Source organism: Triticum dicoccoides, chromosome 4A (genome assembly GCF_002162155.2).
Source record: "Triticum dicoccoides isolate Atlit2015 ecotype Zavitan chromosome 4A, WEW_v2.0, whole genome shotgun sequence".
Taxonomy (NCBI): Eukaryota; Viridiplantae; Streptophyta; class Magnoliopsida; order Poales; family Poaceae; genus Triticum; species Triticum dicoccoides.
This window is the reverse complement of record NC_041386.1, coordinates 617,535,792-617,555,434: the sequence shown is the minus strand read 5'-3', so window position 1 is coordinate 617,555,434 and position 19,643 is coordinate 617,535,792. Positions and strand designations below refer to the sequence as shown.

At 43.9% G+C, this 19,643-nt stretch overlaps 1 protein-coding gene across 1 annotated transcript; it reads right to left on the bottom strand.

The window, feature by feature from the left end:
* Window positions 1-15,987: 15,987 nt before the first annotated feature.
* On the bottom strand, window positions 15,988-19,637 carry LOC119287391 (phosphatidylinositol transfer protein 3-like). Its single transcript, XM_037566927.1, has 3 exons — window positions 19,320-19,637; window positions 16,590-16,885; window positions 15,988-16,494 (listed from the first exon to the last, which is right to left on the bottom strand). Exons 1-3 carry the CDS (start codon window positions 19,443-19,445, stop codon window positions 16,149-16,151), a joined length of 768 nt encoding a protein of 255 aa, XP_037422824.1. The 5' UTR covers window positions 19,446-19,637; the 3' UTR covers window positions 15,988-16,148.
* Window positions 19,638-19,643: the final 6 nt, after the last annotated feature.

Here is a 19,643-nt window from a genome sequence, read left to right as displayed (position 1 = left end):
CAAACTAGATACGTATAGTGGAGCAACCATTTGGAATAGCTCCAAGTGGAGCATGGTAGCATCATCTACAATATGACATAGAGATTTGTGAAGTACATGCGGATCTGAATGTTGCTGACCCATTGACTAAAACCTCTCTCAAAAGCATAACATGATCAAACCTCAGAACTCATTGAGTGTTAATCACATCATGATGTGAACTAGATTATTGACTCTATTAAACTCTTTGGGTGTTAGTCACATGGCGATGTGAACTATGAGAGTTAATCACATGGCAATGTAAACTAGATTATTGACTCCAGTGCAAGTGGGAGACTGTTGGAAATATGCCCTAGAGGCAATAATAAATTAGTTATTATCATATTTCCCTATTAATGATAATCATTTATTATCCATGCTAGAATTGTATTGATCAGAAACTCAAATACATGTGTGGATACATAGACAACAACGTGTCCCTAGTGAGCCTCTACTAGACGGGGGATTTGATTTTTTGCCACCCACTACTAGGGAAAACCCACCCTAGTAGTAGCGCGGGTTTTGAGGCTAGCAGCAGCGCGGGCAGCCGCGCTACTACTACGATGCTACAGCTAACTGTTAGTAGTAGCGCGGTCCGCACCCGCGCTACTACTATTGACTATATCAGCAGCGCTTTTCTGGAATGCGCTACTATTAGTTAGCTATAGCGATTTCCTAGCCCATCGCTACTGCTATATCTTTCATCATTTCCCCCGCTTCCTACCCCGTTTCGGTTTCAATAAACTGCAATTTCCAGATACTACTACTAGATATCAATTTCATAAAGCATTATAGGTACTAGGTAGTACTCCCTCCATTCCAAATTACTCATCGTGGTTTTAGTTCAAACCACGACGAGTAATTTGGAACAAAGGGAGTACTAGATAACAATTTCATGTATAGTTAACATGCATACTCAAGCAGTACAAGGTCATATCGACGAAGATCATCATATGTAGTTCTAGATGATATCGATGATGATCATCATATGTAGTTCTAGATGATATAGCCACACACACATATGTAGTTCTAGATGATATCGAAGACGATCATCCTCCTCAAGCCTGGGCGGTGGGTGTTCCTGATAGTAATTAGGATGGCCTGTCCAACACGAAGATTCTTGCCATCGAGGAATCTCTTCCACCCAACCGAGTTTAAGTGTTTGCGACCATCTATGTCCACACGGTAAGTACAGGTTGTGACGGAGCCCCTTGCGGTAAGGCGTAGTCCAGACGAGCCTTCTTCGTCAGGCTCGATACCATAACTCACAGATAGGCTCTTTGCCAATTTCTGGATAAGAAAAACATATCAATTAATAAATAGCCTCGCACATACTCTTGCAAATAGGTATATATGGATTATCTACAGTATTAATAGTTCCTTAGATTCTACACTAATAGGCATGTGATCGAACTCTACACTAAAGCATATCATCGACTAGATTCCACACAACAATCATTGGACTCTACACTAAGCATATCATCGGATAATTTGCATTTGTAAGTATAACATACCATATCATGTCGATCGACCATGGTACTTGTCAGGCAGGTCACGAATGGCACTCCGACAAAGTTAGCACGTGGCGGAATTATGTCCCATACGTTGCACACCTCCTCCTCGCTCAGCCTCATTCTTTGAGCTACGATGGCTTCATGAAGTGGGTCCTCATCATCTTCATCGAGTGGGTCCTCATCGTCTTCATCGAGTGGGTCCTCATTATCTTCATCATCTTCATCATCTTTGTCATCTTCATCATCTTCCACCAGGTTGATATAAATGACAGCCAGCTTGGGTCTTTCTGCTCTGAAGGATAAGCTGATCGACTCACCACCAGTAAGATGCATGCAGGCGAGGAAACAGGCCCATCCATCTTCTCCAATCTGCGACATATTGCGTCCTTTCTCTACCTCTATAGTGTAGTGCCCCCAGGAGCCTCAAATGTCACAGTGTCTCGTGTCAGCTTGTTGAATTTCAACTTCACATTGTATGGGACGATCTATGTAAAAAAAGCAAAATGACACAATGCAGTAATGCCAACACTAAAAATAAAATAGTTGTTACATTTCATATAGTTTCTTACCGCCGCATGACGAAAACTCGGCTGGAAGTAGATGCCGAACAGCTTGCCAGTTGCAAGGCTACTGGCGCACCTTGACTTGCACAATCGACATGGTGGTGGCGGCGGCGCCATTTTCCTAAAGCAATATGAGACGGGATTAACGATCCACTTCACAGGAAAGAAAAAAAATGTTAAATCAAAATGTTCTATAAATCAACTAAATCAACTAGCCTATTAAATCAACTTGCCTACTAAATCAACTAAATCAAAATGTTCTATAAATCAACTAAATCAACTAGCCTATTTAATCAACTTGCCTACTAAATCAACTAAATCAACTAGCCTATTTAATCAACTTGCCTACTAAATCAACTAAATCAAAATGTTCTATAAATCAACTAAATCAACTAGCCTACTAAATCAACTTGCCTACTAAATCACCTAAATCAAAATGTTCTAAATCAACTAGCCTACTAAATTATATGAACTAAATCAAAATGTTGCATATGAACTAGCCTACTAAATCAAAATGTAGCAGGGAGGAGGGGTTGTGGATGGAGGAGGGAAGAGGGAGAAGGAGGGGCGACTGGAGGAGAGAGTAGGACGGAGGAGGAAGGACGGAGCGAGGAGGGGCCGACCGGCGGCGAGTCGAGGGGGGACGAAGGAGGAGGGCAGTACCGAGTCCAGTGAGGAGGAGGAGTTGATGGCAGCGTAGAGGGGAGACGGGTAGGCGCCGGTGGCCGGAGGGGGGAGGACTGGCGTGGGGGGTTGAGGGGGAGATGGAATGAGTGTGAGTGTGAGTGTGGATCGGATAGAGGAGAGCATGGGGTGGGAGATAGCTAGTTTTAGCAGTAGCGCTCTAAAGGTAAAGGCGCTACTGCTAAACTACCTAGCAGTAGCGCGCTCCGAATTAACGCGCTGCTGCTAGAACTAGCTTCATGGCGGGGTCGTGGGAATTATAGCAGTAGCGCAGCTTAGAGGAGGCGCGCTACTGCTACGTTTATTTCAGCAGCGAGTACTGCCGGAGCGCGTTACTGCTACATTGCAGCAACGCCTTAATTTAAAACTCGCTGCTGGTAAGATGCTGTGTATAAGCTTTTCCCTAGTAGTGACCCTTTACTTTGGACTTTGACAAATTTGCCACTAGTTAGATTGTAATTGATCTGGTGACACTTATTACTTTGTAGTTTGATCTTTTTCCACTTTTCAACACAAAAACAATCTATCAAAATAATAGACAAACTAAGTAGACAAAATAGAGGACCATTGTACCCTTGGATCCAAACAGAGCACATCCTTAGCCATTCCCGTCCAAAATCACAGCCGCCGCTATTGTACCTGCTGCTCCCCCGACGCCGCTGTACCTACCGCCCCCCTTGCTGCTTTGTGGCCTTCGCCCTCTCATGCTCCTCCTGGTGCCTCACGCTGCCCCACTGCTCCCTGTGCCCCTCCTTCCCCGTTCAAACTCCATGAGCTCCATTATATATCTCCATAAGCTCAAAGTTGAAATGCATAACGCCATTGAACCAACGATCCAAATTGCATGAAAATTTCTCAGATTAGTCACACATATATGAATGATTTACTGTAATTTTTTGAAATTTTTCTGACAACTTTTAAATTTCGGTCAAAATGTGGTCAAACTAGTTAAGTTCAAAGCTAAAATGCCTTTTGCCATTGAATCGATGATCCAAATTGCATGAAACTTTCCCAGAGTAGTCACACATATATGAATGATTTTTTTGAAATTCTTAGAAACTTTTCTGGGTGGTTCAAAAAAAATGTTCAAATTTTAGGCAGCATTTTGGCTCAATTTGGACAGCATTTTGCCTGTTAATTCACTTTTGAAGATATGTATGCACAAAATAGAAAAATTCAAACATATATTTCCAGATGGACATATTCATACACCATAACACAATATCAAGACAATATAGCGAAATAAAGCATTTAACATGGTCATACACCATCTACCATAATCTATTCTTGCTGCCATGTTTTACAACCAAAAGCACAAGGCCATAATAGCTGCCATGTTACAACCAAAAGCATAAAGAAATAGTTTTTGACATGCTACATCCAAATTAAAGGATACTAAGTCTGTCATACTACAACAAAAGTATAGAGAAGATCAAGCACAACACTAGTACTTCCTTCTCTTCGGGGTCAACTTCTAGCTTTTGAGCTTGAGGCCATGTCGTATGCTATCATGATGTCCTCCATGGTAGGGGTAGGTTTCTACGACGCCTCATCAACCAATGCCATGGACAACATCCTTCTTGTCACTGGATTGGGACTTCCTTGGAGACTCTGTGGCATAGTGATCATGTGCCTTGTTGGAGTGACAGCCACATCAAGTTGTGGTGCTGCATGTGTTGCCTCATCAGCCAACGCCGAAGCCAACATACTACAAGTATAGAGAAATGTAACAAGTGCAAGTTAAAATAGAAATGTAATAAGCCAACATTGCTATAGTGTGTGGATGTGTTACCAATCTGGCATACCTGCCAGCTTGCCAATATGCATATTCTACTTCCAAGTAACTTAGCTCAGTATTTCCTTGGTATCTATGTAATTAATATCCCCAGATATATGGAGAGACTAATAGCTAAAGTTGTTGATTAAGGTACAGGAAAGAAAGTTGTATCGCAATCAAGAAATGTATAATAAAGCAAAACTATAGTGTCATAGATGTCATTAGGCAAATCAATATGTACTCCCATGATTACAGTGACTACAATTAAAAGGAGCCATCAATTTTCACTTCAGGAAATCCTCACACAACAAGAATGTTTGTTTTATGAGGGTAGAATTTCCCACAAGAGCATATGAAAAATTCCAATATATTGTATCTACAACGCAAGGGCACACGCCCTGCCCAATTTCCCATACCAACAAGCATTATAAACGGCGACATTAGAGATTAATTCCAGATATTTTGGCTACCTAGGAAAACAATGGATGGCAACTACAACCTGAACATACATGCATGCCAGCTCACCAGACCTTGGCACTGACAAATTAAGCTCATCCTTTTCTAGAAGAAATCTTATTTTGTTTATGTTGTCGTAAGAAATCAAAATGTGTCACCCACAAACTATTCTAGGTTTGCCAAGTTCAAAATATACAACAGAAGTGGATTTTATTTGCAGCGAGGAAGATTGCTTTGAGTGCAACCTAAGATAGGAAGGAAAGTAGTGAAGGATGATGCACCTGCCTTGTTATGGCTTAGATCTGATCGATCTTGGTAACCTCCTTGTGCACTTTTGAATCTGAAACCACCAGAACAATCTTCTCGTAAAAAGAAAAAGAAGAGACCTCATGGCTCAGCTGGTCTTGTTGTCATTAAAACTTGATTATAGAGATTTTGAACTGTCAATGACCAATAAGGAGCAACATACTATGGAGTTAGCATGTATTCGCTAATGTACTAGACAATAAGCACCAAAAAGAAGCTACTTTGCTTTATCACCTCGGCTCGGGAACAAACAAAGGAGGAAAGTTGAAGCCGTCTACTACGACGTGGTCACCTCTCTCCGGCTCAGCCATCTTCAACACCTAGCTCATCTGAGTTATGTGATCTGTAGCAGCAAGAAATCATGCAAAAATCATGAGATGTACAGCAGCAAGTAAGCAGTAGCGGCGATAGAAGCAACACACAGCAGCACATAGCGGAGGCGACAGCTACAACAAACAGCAGCAACACATAGAGGCTGCAGCAGAAGCACGAACGTGAGAATTTCAGCCCCTGCGCGCACACAGCAGCAGCACATAGCGAATTCCAGGTGCAGCGGCAACCGTCGACGCGCGGGCAAGCCGGGGACTCTGCGGGGCACCGCAAGCCAGCGAGTCGCGGCGAGGCTCCGACCAGCCGCCGCCGCCGCTCCCCTTGCTGGTCACCCTAACCCAAGGGTGCCACTGAGGAGATGAGCAAGAGAGAAGAGAGGGAGGGAGCGGGAAAGAGGGAGGGAGCGGGAGAGAGAGAGAGACTCACCAGAGCCGCTGCCGTCGAGCACCACCAGGGTCGCCGCCGTCGTTGACTCTATTTGACCATGTGTGCGAGAGATGGAGGGAGTGGATGAGAACGACGGGCAACTCCTCTGTTCCCGGTCAATCGAGAGGAGGGGTAAATTCGTCCTTTTTGTGGGACCCATCTGAGAGAGGGCAAAATATCAAACACCCAGATAAAAAGTGTCATCGGATTAAATACAAAGTAACTAGTGGCAAAATATCAAAGTCCCAAGTAAGGGGTGGCAAATAATCAAATTCCCCCTACTAGACTAGCTCGTTGATCAAAGATGGCTATGGTTTCCTAGCCATGGACATGAGTTGTCATTTGATAATGGGATCACATCATTAGGAGAATGATGTGATGGACAAGACCCAAACTATAAACGTAGCATGTGATCGCGTCAAGTTTATTGCTATCGTTTTCTGCATGTCAAGTATATGTTTCTATGACCATGAGATCATGCAACTCACTGACACCGAAGGAGTACCTTGTGTGTACCAAATGTTGCAACGTAACTGGGCGACTATAAAGGTGCTCTACAGGTATCTCCGAGGGTGTCTATTGAGTTGGCATGGATCAAGACTGGGATTTGTCACACCGTACGGAGAGGTATCTCAGGGCCCACTCGGTAATACAACATCACAACAAGCTTGCAAGCAATGTGACCAATGAGTTAGTCACGGGATCTTGTATTACGGAACAAGTAAAGAGACTTGTCGGTAACGAGATTGAACTAGGTATGGAGATACCGATGATCGAATCTTGGGCAAGTAACATACCTATAGACAAAGGGAACTACTACGGGATTAGCTGAATCCTTGACACTGAGGTTCGACCGATAAGATCTTTGTTGAATATGTAGGAACCAATATGGGCATCCAGGTCCCGCTATTGGTTATTGACCGTAGAGGTGTCTCGGTCATGTCTACATGCATGATTCTCGAACCCATAGGGTCACACACTTAACGCTCGATAGCGCTAGGGTAGTATTGAGATATTAATAATGGAAAATCTGAAGGTTGTTCAGAGTCCGTATGGGATCCGGGACATCACGAGGAGCTCCGAAATGGTTCGGAGGTAAAGATTTATATATGGGAAGTCATATTTTGGGCTCTGGAAAAAGTTCGGTTTTTTCGGTATTGTACCGGGAAGGTTCTAGAAGGTTCCGGGGGTTCCACCGTGGGGCTCAACGACCTAGGAAGGGGCCACATGGACCAAGGGGTGGGGTTACAGCCTACTTAGGCTGGCCACCCCATTCCCCAAGGCACATGTTGTTTAAATCTAGAGATAAGGTCTTATCTCTAAATTTAAAGGGTTGAATCTAGAGATAAGATGTTATCTCCAAGTTTAAAGGGATTTCAACCTTGTGGCCGGCCCTAGATGGGTTTTGGACGCCCTCCCATGCCCCCTAGCCTATATATAGATGGGAGAGGTGCATGAGGGCAGCCAACCCTTCACCCTTGCCCATTGCCTCTCCCAACTCCTCTCACGTTTCACCAATACGCGCTTGGCGCTTCCGGAGTTCCGTTGCCACCACTACCGCCACACCGTCATGTTGGTTCAGATCTCATCTACCTCCTCTCTCTTGATTGCTGGATCAAGAAGGAGAGGGCGCCACTGAGCCGCACGTGTGCTCAACTCGGAGGTGTCGTTCGTTCGACACTTGATCGGGAGTTCGTGGACGGCTAGTGATTGGATCGCGAAGATGTTCGACTACATCAACCGCGTTTGTTAACGTTTCCGATTATCGATCTACAAGGGTATATAGATGCAATCTCTCCTCTCGTGGTTGTTCATCTCCTAGATCAATCTTGGTGAGCGTAGGACATTTTTTGTTTCCCATGCAATGTTCCCCAACAGTGCGCTCCAATGGTGTCGCTAATAGAGTTGTTGAACGCACCATCAGCAGCCTCACTTGGCATTACTTCCAAGAAATCGGCACGAGTCCAAGCACCCTTATGGATAACTCTATACTCTTTGCGAGGCTACTCCAAATGCTTTAAATATGCCCCTCATCGTTGTCAGGTGTGTGATCATCTTCAACTCAAGCATTCCTCTGAGCGTTCCACATGTCCACCCACATAAGATGGTGATCCTCCCAATTAGTGACATTCTTGTTGTTTTGCTGGATCATCCTACAAAGCATGAGAATAATCGGTATCAATTTCATTTTTCCGTGGTACACATTGATCAACATATGGTACACAAAACTCTCACCTATGTAGCACCACACTTGTCTCAACATAATCTGGCAGGGTGCGTTGTTGTACTCCAAATTGTTTCGAAACACGATGTGAAAGATGCCACTCGACCGCAAAAAAACATATCATGTGGCAATGCACACACCAAATATGTTGGTCATGAAGGCACATATTTCTCAAAGGAAACTGCCTAAGTACCATGTACGGTCTCCAATTGACCTACATCACAACATGTCACTCGCTCATGCACAACAAAAAAAATTTGTAATGATGGCAAGGCATTTGATAATTACCTGATTGTAACTAAGCATGTCAAGCTCGCTTATGTATGCCTTGTACCGCCCCATGGCGGTGATACTCATCAATTGGACATTAGCCCACGTGTATGCGACAGTGGGGTACCATTCCTCATCCTCGTCATAAGGCCACTCCCAAGGTTCTTCCCGAGCAATGGTGACGTTACGGCCCACAGGGATACGCTCCCACGTCCAAATTTGTAGGGCCCAAACAAAACCACCAAGACAAGATTTTGGCTTACTCCTCATACATGCTCCGTTCAACTGCACATTTGTACACACGTTAAACGATCAAATGAAAAAATATCTTTCATATAATGAGAATGCATCATAGTAAGCATTACCTGACGGTACAAGAAGGCTAGTGTCGCCGACCCCCAACTCCACTTAACATCCCAGTTACGAAGAGGGTCCAAGAACATCCACGAGGCTGTGTCTCCCGTGCCGTCAGGGGACACCACTTGGTTCAAAAGATTCCATAAGTAAGCCCTGGCTACCTCTCCACAACAGCCGGATTGGCATTCTCTGGGCACTCATAAAAATGATCTTGTAGCCACGAGAACAAAACACTGGATGGCCTAGGAGCCTTCTTTGTTTCATGAATCTATGGGACAGGTTCAACACCAACCAATCCTGCAACCCGTTGTCGCCACCCCTCAGACTTCACCTCCCCGGTAAGAGCCCTGCCCTCGATCGGCAGCCCGGAGATCATCGCAATATCCTCCAAAGTGACGGTCATCTCACCAAGAGCAAGGTTAAAAGAGTGCGTCTCCGGGCTCCAACAGTCCGTAAGGGCGGTAATGGTCGTCGAGTTCAGCCATGGTGGTGTGCCTTTAAAGTTGAGCACAAACACTAGAGAAGATCCATTCTTCTAAAATAAGGCTCGTAGCAACAGTCATACTTCAGGGACTCACATGGGTTGTGGCCTCTCAACCGAAGTATTGGAGGAACCTACAAAAACACACGCATATTTTATATACTTATCTAAACTACTCCCAATATGAGAATCAACAATGTAGATACATAATTACCCCCCCCCCCTCTTTCCACTAGCACAGCACGATGCTTCTCCTCGTAATAATCATCAAGGCCGGGATATTTATCTGGCTCAAACATCCTACAAAATAAGGTCAATGAATTCGTTATGATATATGCTTAAAATTATGACCACATCATATACAAAATCGTGTGAGAAACTACTACAAATTATCCAAAAGATACAAATCACGAACCACATTACCAACACCAATTCTTTTCAACCTATTTTATCCCAAAGAATCTATCACAACTAATTATGAACAAATAGTAGGTTCAACCTAATAAAAAAATGGTCTATCTCTAAATCCAATACTACACAAGTTAACTAAGAATACTTCAACACAAAGAGTACATGTCTTCTTTCTAAACATAATCTAACCAAAATATTCATCAAACAAATCACTAATCACTCATCTTAGGGTTCCACCATGTTTGAAAAAAATGCATCTACAATAGCCAATCTTGACTGAAAATAAATGGAGGATTGGGAAGAGAATGCCTCAAGCAACTCGGGGATGCTCCAATCTACTCGTCTTGATGGTCAAAATAGCAGATTTGGTGAAGAAGAGGGAGGAGCGGCCGCCAGTTCCTCGCGGGACGAACTGCCCGACCGGGGCTGCGAGTGGGCTGGGTGCGGCCCCCGCGGCCCCGCGCGCATTACTTAATCTAGGCCAGAAACGCCAGGGACATTGGCATTTCAGACGTGCCACGTCAGCGAAAACAGCGGGTTCGCACTGACTGTGGGCCAGGACAGAAGCGCAAGCTTCCTTGGTGTTTCCATGTTGGACAGAAACGATAGATGGTTCAGCGTTTCGGTGTTGGGCAGCAACGCCGCGGGCTCTGGCGTTTCTAAAAGGGTTAAATCGTGAAATACTTCCATGTCGAGTTCAGTTTGCGATGATAAACGCTGACAAGGTCAGAACAGTGATTTCGCCCGACTTAGGCCTCTTCCAATGCAAAAGTGCTTAGATGATGTGCTAAGTGCATTAAATACCTTAGCAACTTAACTCCCCAATGCATAGGTGCTTAACTTGTTGTTGCTAAACTCACTTTATTTAATAAGTCAACACCTAAAGTCTTTCATGCATTGGTCAAGTTGTTTCATTTAAGTGGTTTGTCTAGGTTCACGTGTTTGGCATTGGTTCTTCCTGGGGTCACCAAAGTGCTCTCTCTCTCCTCCTTAATTGTTGTGCTATGTCATTTTTTTACTTATGTGGCATGCTTAACACCTATCCACTGTGAAGAACCAAATAAAGTGCTTTGGTCATGCATGCAATATCTTGCTTTGGTCATGTTGACTAAAGTGCATACGGTTTTTAGATGCATATACACGGGTGATTTTCCCGAGAAGGTTTGCATGCTTACGCTTTCTTAAATTTAGTTTTAGACGTATACGTTATTTTTAGCAAAATCCACCAAGCCATGATTTTCTTTTTCTTTTTGCGAGTGAGTGAGTGCCACCAAGCCTTGCATATCAAAGTTCAACACACATGAGATCATGAGGTTGCCCCAACAACCAAAGCTTCAGTGTTGGAAGCATGCCTTTGGAAAACAAATTTGCAATTAACAAAGTAGGATTTGCCTTGCTTCTATGGGAAGTGCATGGATGAACCCAGGTACTCCTACATATGAATACACTTCGGAAAACATATTTCTAAATGCTAAAAAAATCTGAAAAAGGTTGCATGGTTACGTCTCCATGTTCTATTTGTGTGCATAAAGTTTCACAGAAAAATAACTTTTTTGTGTCCTGTGCAAAGAAAGAAAAAATTATGTTGTGGAATGCTATTTAGAAGCACTGAAATTTGTCTCTTTTGCGTAGACAAAATGAAAAGACATTTTCTCATAAAACTTTGTGCCGCGCACACACGTTTGCGAACATGTATGTTGGAAATTTTCTTTAGAATTTTTTGACATTTAAAAGCCTGCTTAAAATGCATTTTTTGGAAAAATGGGTGCATATGCCCATGCATGCAGGACCTGCCCTTTCTTGCTTCTATCACTTTGATGATCGAGGTGTATCGACCACAGATGCTATATATCACCTCATGCGAGATGGATGCAGCTCTGCCTCTGGCGATTTAATGCGGGTCGTGGCCCAATAACAGACAAGGTGCATGCAGTGTAGTAGTTTTAGGACCGATTTTGGAAACTTCCCACATTTTTATTTATTTTATCATATTTATATATTTACTTTACTTATTTTTATGTTTTACTGTTTTATTTTTATTTATTTATTTATTATCTTTTTAAAGACACGTTGAACATTTTTCAAATACACATTGAACATTTTTCAAACACATGCTGAATATTTTTTAAAAAATTGCATGATTTGTTGTGTATTTCATTAACGTTTTCTAAATTGTCATGAACAATTTCTTAAAATGCCGTAAACATATTTTTTTGAATGGTAAAAACATTTTACAAATTTCATGAACAATTTTGAATATGTGATCAAAATCTTGTTAACTACATTATATACAGCTTTTAAATGCATGATAATATGAACATTTATTAATAGATGACAAACATTTTTCAATATGCAACGAACATTTTTCAACTACACTATAATTATTTTTTACATACACGAGAACGTTTTATAAATATAGGTGAACACTTTTTTAATATGCTATGAACATTTTTAAATGCGCCATGAGCATTTTTCAGAAAATTGAAACCATTGTTAATACATGATACTTTTTTAAATAGGCAAACATTTTATAGAAATGTGTGAAACACCTTTAAAATACATGGGTTTAAAAACAATGTAGACACATTTTTAAAGCACAAGTGTTCTAAAAAGTCCTCATGCATATCTAATATATTCTCTCAATTAAGAATCATGTAATATGTAGCCTTGTATTTTATTTCAAATAATAGAGGGGAAAACGTAACAACAAAGTGATATAGGAAGAAAACCATATCCTGAACGCCTGGCCTACGGAGCTGGCCCATGTGCTGGTGCTCTGTAGGCGAGCACTTCCTTCTTCAGCTCGCAACGGGCGTGAAATAGCAGCGCCCTGTATCGACTTCCAGTGCCGCGAGTAGTGACCTAAAATGTATTGTAGCAAGTATTCGCTCAGTTTCTTTTTACTCCGCATATAAGATTTGGTCAAAGTCAAACTGCACAAAGCCAAAATCCTGTTGATGCTCTGGCGAAGTTGGCATATCAGAGAAGATTGCCTATGGATAAAGGGCGGGAAACAATCATTAGTTCTGTGCATTTCCTACAAAGATATGAGGAGAAGTTAAGATACGCTGGAGAACCTCCTGATGGGACTGTTAGGAAAAACGAGGAAGTTTTAGTGGGGAGCAGTGGCCAGAACGCTGAATCCATAGATAAACGGTGGACGCCGCCAATGCAAGGTACAGTTAAAATAAACACTGATGCTGCTTTTCTGGCAGAGAATGGAGATAGTGCAGCCGGGGTACGACGGGTTGTCGTACGAGATTTTCAAGGCAAAGTTCTGAAATCGGTCTGCAGAAACCTTCCTCGCTGCAAGAGTGTAGAGGAAGCAGAAGCTAGAGCTGCGCTTGTTGGTCTCCAGTCAACTGCAGAGGAGTTCACTGGCCAAGTAGTTCTGGATATGGACAATCAGACCATTGCAAATGAGCTGGCTACTCCTGGCCAGACTCGATCCCCCCACTACGGCCTAATCATGGACATCAGGAAGGCCATGGCTGGTTTTGAGGCGTGATGCGTCCGAGTTGTTAAGAGACAATGCAACTCGCTGGCCCATGGCCTTGCGGCAGAGACAAGAAGAGCTGGCGAACTAGTTATGATCACAGGGGTTCCGACGAGCCTAGAACATTTGATGCTTTCTGAATGTACTGTCCCACCGGAGTAGTTATCTACTCCAGATCTCAAAAAAAAAAACGAACATCTACAATACTAAAACTATATAGTATGAACATACGTTTTATGGTACATCTGATAATACTGAATTCATATTGTGAATATTTATATTTTTTAATATAAAGTTAGTCAAACTCTACAAAACTTGACTTTAATCAAATTTTATATGTGGACTAAAAAGAAACGTAGGGAATACTAATTTACACAGAGAGTACACAACACCTCTTAAAAAGAGAAAACAAACACAACACTACACTGGCCGGCGGCTGAAAAAGAAAAAAAAATTGCACGTACAGCGCCCCTGTTTGTACATTCAGCACGGTGCACGCATGAAGCTGAAAAAAAACACGGTTTATGTATGCAAGCGATTCAGCACTTCTCCCATCGACCACTAGCGTAGCTCGGATCCACAGATCTCAGTAGGGTACACGCACATTTAATCTTGCAACCTAAGCAGCACACCTTTAACCTGTTCATGGATGCACGATCGATCGATGCATGTGACGCAGGCAGGGGGCCAACCGGACTACTGTTCCGAGTGTCCGTACTCGAATCCGTAGTATATGTAGAAGTGCATGCTCTAGGCAATGCAACCAAAAGACCGATTTTATGAAAGAGATTAGGCAGCACATTATACGTCAACACTTCCCCTCACGTGTGGCTTTCTCAGGCCTAAACGTGTACCGAAAGTGGGCTGTAATTTAATTGCGTCAGATGGGTTTTGAACTCAAGACCTCTTAGCTCCGATACCATGTAGAAGTGCATGCTCTAGCCAATGCAACTAAAAGACCGATCTTATGGAAGAGACTAGGCAGCACATTATACGTCAACAGTATCGCTTACTTACTCAATTTAAAACTGTGGGGAGACGAATTGCTCCAAGAAAATGAAAAACGCGGGGTACGTTGGTACATACGTATGGCTGCGCCTACCCCTAGTCGGTCGTGTATTCTGTCATTCTGTGGGCTAGTTTGCTCCTCGCGGCGGACTCAGTGAGTGTGATGCAGTGTCCAACCATGGGTGGAAATCCCAACCTGAGGATACAGCGATGGTGTCTATAGGTGTCACTCATCTTTTTTAAGGCCCCGTCTTAAGGTTCGGGCACAATACCTACCTTGAGTTCCTTCTCCAAGGTAAACATATGAATCGGCGTCGGCGATGCATGTGACATTTTTTTCCTTCGGAGTTTCAGATGCCCGCATCAACAGCGGACATTAGGGGGGTGGGGGGGGGTACCTGTATCCAACTATGCCTTTACCTTCACTTGAAAACTTGAACTGGGGGCTTGGTCATTGCGATTCAGTAGTTCAGTTCATGTTACAACTTAAATTGGGAACTTGGTTGTCGAGTCAAATGCCTCATTTCACAAGATGTTATCAGTTGGCCGTTGGTGTCCCTTCCTCCTGTCAGTTATGAAACAGTTATGGAACGTGTCGTTTCTTCACAGAGCTAAGTGGCGCAAGGCGGTGTTTTCATGAAGACGTTTTGCTCTTCTTTTTATCTTTTACCCTTTGTGTTGGTGTTTGTGTTGGCTGTGTACATTCTCGATGTATCATCTTCATGTTGTTGTTTCCACCCAAAACCAGAAGATGGGAGCAAAAAGATGTAAGCAGATCTACCATGCTCGACACCCTAGTACGCACACGCATCCTTGGCTTGTACTACATCTGTTTTAAAATATATGACGTTTTGATAGGTTTGTTTAACCTACCAAAACGTCATATATTTTAAAATGGAGCTGGTAACTATCAGCCGTACGCACGGTACGCACGCTATGTACGTGCTTTGCATCTGATTGAGTGCACACGCACCGGACCCGCTCGAATGGCTGATCTATCATGATCAATGTGGTTGGTATGTCGACGACACATGCACCGTACCTGCCTGCGCGTGCACGGTACACCGGCTTAATTGGCTTTTGTCTTTACAGTCAGCACCACGCAGCAGTGAAACACAGAACACTTCACGGCCAGATCGATCTCGCCCTACCTACACGTACGTGCATTCAATTTCTGAACCTAGGCTAGGCTCATCACTCCACTCATCGCTGCTGGCCGATCGATAGATCGATCGATCAATGCATTGCATGTGCATGTGCAGCAGCAGGCAGGGACCAACAGATCGATCGAATTTTTGTTCAAGATCCGTAGTACTCCTGCCTCCTTTCTTCCACACAAGTTTACTTTCAGCTTTATCATACATCAAACTGTTTTAAGCAGTGGTAGTGTCAGGATTAGAAGTATGTGATGTCATTTCAAACCTGTGATTTTCAAATACATGTGTTTTCACCATTTTACAAAAAAAGTACATGATTTCTACTTGTGTACAAAGGATTTGCCAAAAACTTGTGTGGTCAAATTGACCATTTCACCACTGGTTTTACGTTTGATTGACTTGTTAGAAAAGGGTATCAACATGCACAGTACCTAACAAGCACATTGTGAAAACATATTTTTATCGACCTGGTGAGACATCGATTTGTTGGTGTAGACGTTAGTATTTTCTCAACGAAATCGATCAGACTTAAAATAGCTTGACTTAAGACAAGAGTTAAACGGCCCTGCATAGATGAAAGGATGAGTATTACTTGCTTATCAAGCGGGGCAATGTAGCATACTTTCACACAACTGGACACCCTTAATAAACCAAATCAGTCACACGTTGACTATAGCGTTGTCGACGAGCTCTTGTATCCCTCGAGTCTGAGCTTGCCGCCGTACTGCTCGGGCAGCTGGGACAAGTCGATGGCGTCCCGAAGCGTGCCGTCAAGGTCCTTGTCTGCAACAAAGACAAACTTCTTCTTGGTGTTGTCGTCGATGAAGGGGTAGACCATCTTCCACGCCGCCATGAACACGTAAGGCACGTGGATCAAGAACACCCGGCCCAGCCGCTCCGGGTAGTAGTTCTGCATGATCTCCAACGCCGCCAGCTTCGCCCGGATGTCGCAATTCGCGTACCCCCACCCCTTGAGATCCACCACCGACGCAAACTTCTCCTGCCCTGCCGGCAACCTGAAGAACACACACATAGATGGACACACCTATGTCAATAATCCACTATTGACTAGTAGTAGAATTACTTGCGCATTAAGTAAAGCTTTACATACTTGGTGCAGGTGTTGTCAAGGATGTAGATGACGTATCGCTTGAACTCCTCAAGGTCTCGCTTGGCGGCGAAGTGGCGGTTGCCGAAGAGGTAGATCATGGGGCGGCCCGTCTTGTCGAAGCCCTGAATGTAGAGCTTGTCCTGCACGAGCTCGCCGCGCACCTCGGCCTCGGTGATGGAGCCGCGAGGCTTGGCGCCGCGCTTCCAACTCAGGTACTTGAGGAACATCGCCGACGCCTTGCTGATGTTGTGGTCTCGGGCGCGCAGGAACCGGCGCAGCATGAAGTCGTCCTCCTCCTGCACGCATGCATGCATGTGAGCGGTGGTTGATCGACGGTGGGATGAAGGTCCACGTCGACGACGGTGCATGATTGAATGAATGGTTGATTGTACTGTAGTACAAAGAGAATTTGAAGGACCAAGTGGCGTGGAGGTGGAGTCGACAAGGATTGATCACGAGGTGTTGGTGAGCATTTACGACGGAATTTTCTCATGACGAGCTATATGTGGGTGGTTCGATCGATCAAAGCTATGGTGGCACCTATAAATTCTGTGCATACACATATTTTATGTATAGCAGTACACGTTTGCCACCCCCAAATATGGATGACAATGGATAGGGTATGGACAACCTCCTCATGTTGCAAGCCTCTTGGAGGAATAAATGAAGTATGAGCAGCGGTTCGTGGATAGCTTGATCGTTGGACAACAGTCCAATAGAGAAGAGTCGATATTTTCTTTTTCAGAAGTCACAAAGGTCGTAGGAGGAGTGTCAAATAGGTGATTATGGGCCCTATGATATATGGACGGTTTAAGGAATACGAGATTTAGGGTTGGGCCATAGGAGTTGTATGTTGACCCACATGTCGTACGATTTTTTTTACTTTTTTTATCATATTCTGGGTATCCATTGGGTTACCCATGAGCATTAATTCATACTCATGCCTTACCCATATGTTTTGCGGGTATGGATACTCATCACCCGTGGGTACAAAATCTCTCCAAGTCTTGCCCATTCCCGTTGTTTTCGGATAGGGTACCCGCAGATACCCATACCCATGGGCAAAACTGCCATCCCTATCCCTAAAAAGGATTATACTACGGCCTCCTGCTATACATGAAATATGCGTATGCACAAAAAATGGCCCGGCCGGTGTGTCGAGTAAAACATGCATGTGTGCACGTACGTACGGTGCAAGAAGTTTTTCTGTTTTGGCTCCATGATTTGCTCTGCGTACTCCTGTTGACACCCCCGTTTCCGACATCGTGCTATCCTCCTCTTTCTAGGGAGGAAGACCAGCAGTCCATTAGGCAGAGTGGGTACGGACGGCGTGATCGCACGTCGTCGTCGGTGTGTAGCTTAGCTAGCTCAGGACTGATGGCAGCTGCTCGTCGACCTTGTGCTTTGCTGGCCAACCAACGGCCAACAACCCGTGGCCTGAACATTAACTGCCTATAAAGAAGAGACTGATGAACCACCCGTCCTAAATGAGATCGTATCACTATCACAATCCATCATCAACGCCAAAAGCGACCAGTAACCACTCGGACGCACGCAGCGATCAGCTATAATTCTGATTTGGTCCATGGTCTCTTTTATTTACCCGGTCTCTACGGTTAGCTACGTGTCTCCTAACCTCGCTCGGTATATACAGTTACTTAGAGGGTGCTTGGATACGTTTTAGTCCCATGACTAAAAAGTGGTGGGACTAAAACTTGCTAGCCTCAGTCATGCTTGGATCCAAATACTAAAGAGACTAAAATCAAGTTATTGAGCATTTATTATCCTCCAAACCCTTCAATTCAGAACTCGCATGTGTTAAAGGAGAGAAATTAAATGAGGAGAGAGAAGGCTAATACATATTTTAGTTGGTTTCCTATGACTAAAAATTTTTAGCCTCAAGACTAGTCCTAGCCTCTCTTTAGTCAGGGGTGATTGGAACTTTAGCCTCTAAAAGAGACTATTTTTAGTCACACTAAAAATACTCCCTTGGATCTAAGCACCCTGTTACTCCCTCCGTCCGCGAATAAATGTACATCTAACTTTTTGTCTTAAGTCAAAGTCCTAAAACTTTGATCACCTTTATAAGAAAAAATAAAAGCATTTATGACATCAAATTAGTATCACTAGATCGTTTTGAAATGTACTTTGATAAATAATATATCAACTAATGTCATATATGTCCCTATTATTTCTTATAAAATTGATTAAAATTTTAAAACTTTGATTTAGAACAAAAGCTAAATGTACACTTATTCACGGACAGAGGGAGTAAAAACTTACCGTGAACGACAATCTTGGTCACGCTAATTATGGTATTCTACTAAGCACGTGCACTTATCGCTTAGTTAAGTGCTTGCTGTTAGAAAGCACTACCAATATATTCCATATATTGGTTAGCTGCACTACCAATATATTCCATATATAGTGCAGGGTGTTGAGTCCTGATCTTCCATTTTATTTTCCCTTCTTCTTTTTGCGGGGAGATCTCAGTTTGTGCCAGATTGATTACTATGAGATGAGGAAATGAAAGAACTGAGCAGAGAAGGTGTGACCCTTTTCTTTTTCAACAGTCGGAGATAGTGTGAGCTAGCTACTACTATGAGAGAGGAGAGGAAATGAATGAATGAATGAACTCAGCACAGAATATGCATGTGAGCTTGCTGCTACGACGGGAGACCAACCAATTAACTGAACCAAGACGATCGATCACGTGAAGGGGATGAGTACCTTGGCTGCGGGGTCCTGCGCCCCCACCACGGCCCGGAGCTCGGCCACCTTCTTCCACTCCGCCGGGTCGCCGCCGTCGCCGGCATGGCCGTTCTGCCTCGCCTGCTCCTCACCGCCGCAGTCCATGCCGCGCCCCCGGCCTCCTTCCTCAACCGACCCGCCGGCCCCGGTTGATTGCCTTGCCGCGATTCGAGAGGAGGAGTAGTTGGCAACGGCTGCGGCTGGATACAGAGCGGCTCGTCCGGGAGGCCCTCGATTTTATAGCGGCAGAGGAGTGCGAGAGCTGCTGGAACAAGTGAGAAGAGATGGGTGCGGGGTGGGGAG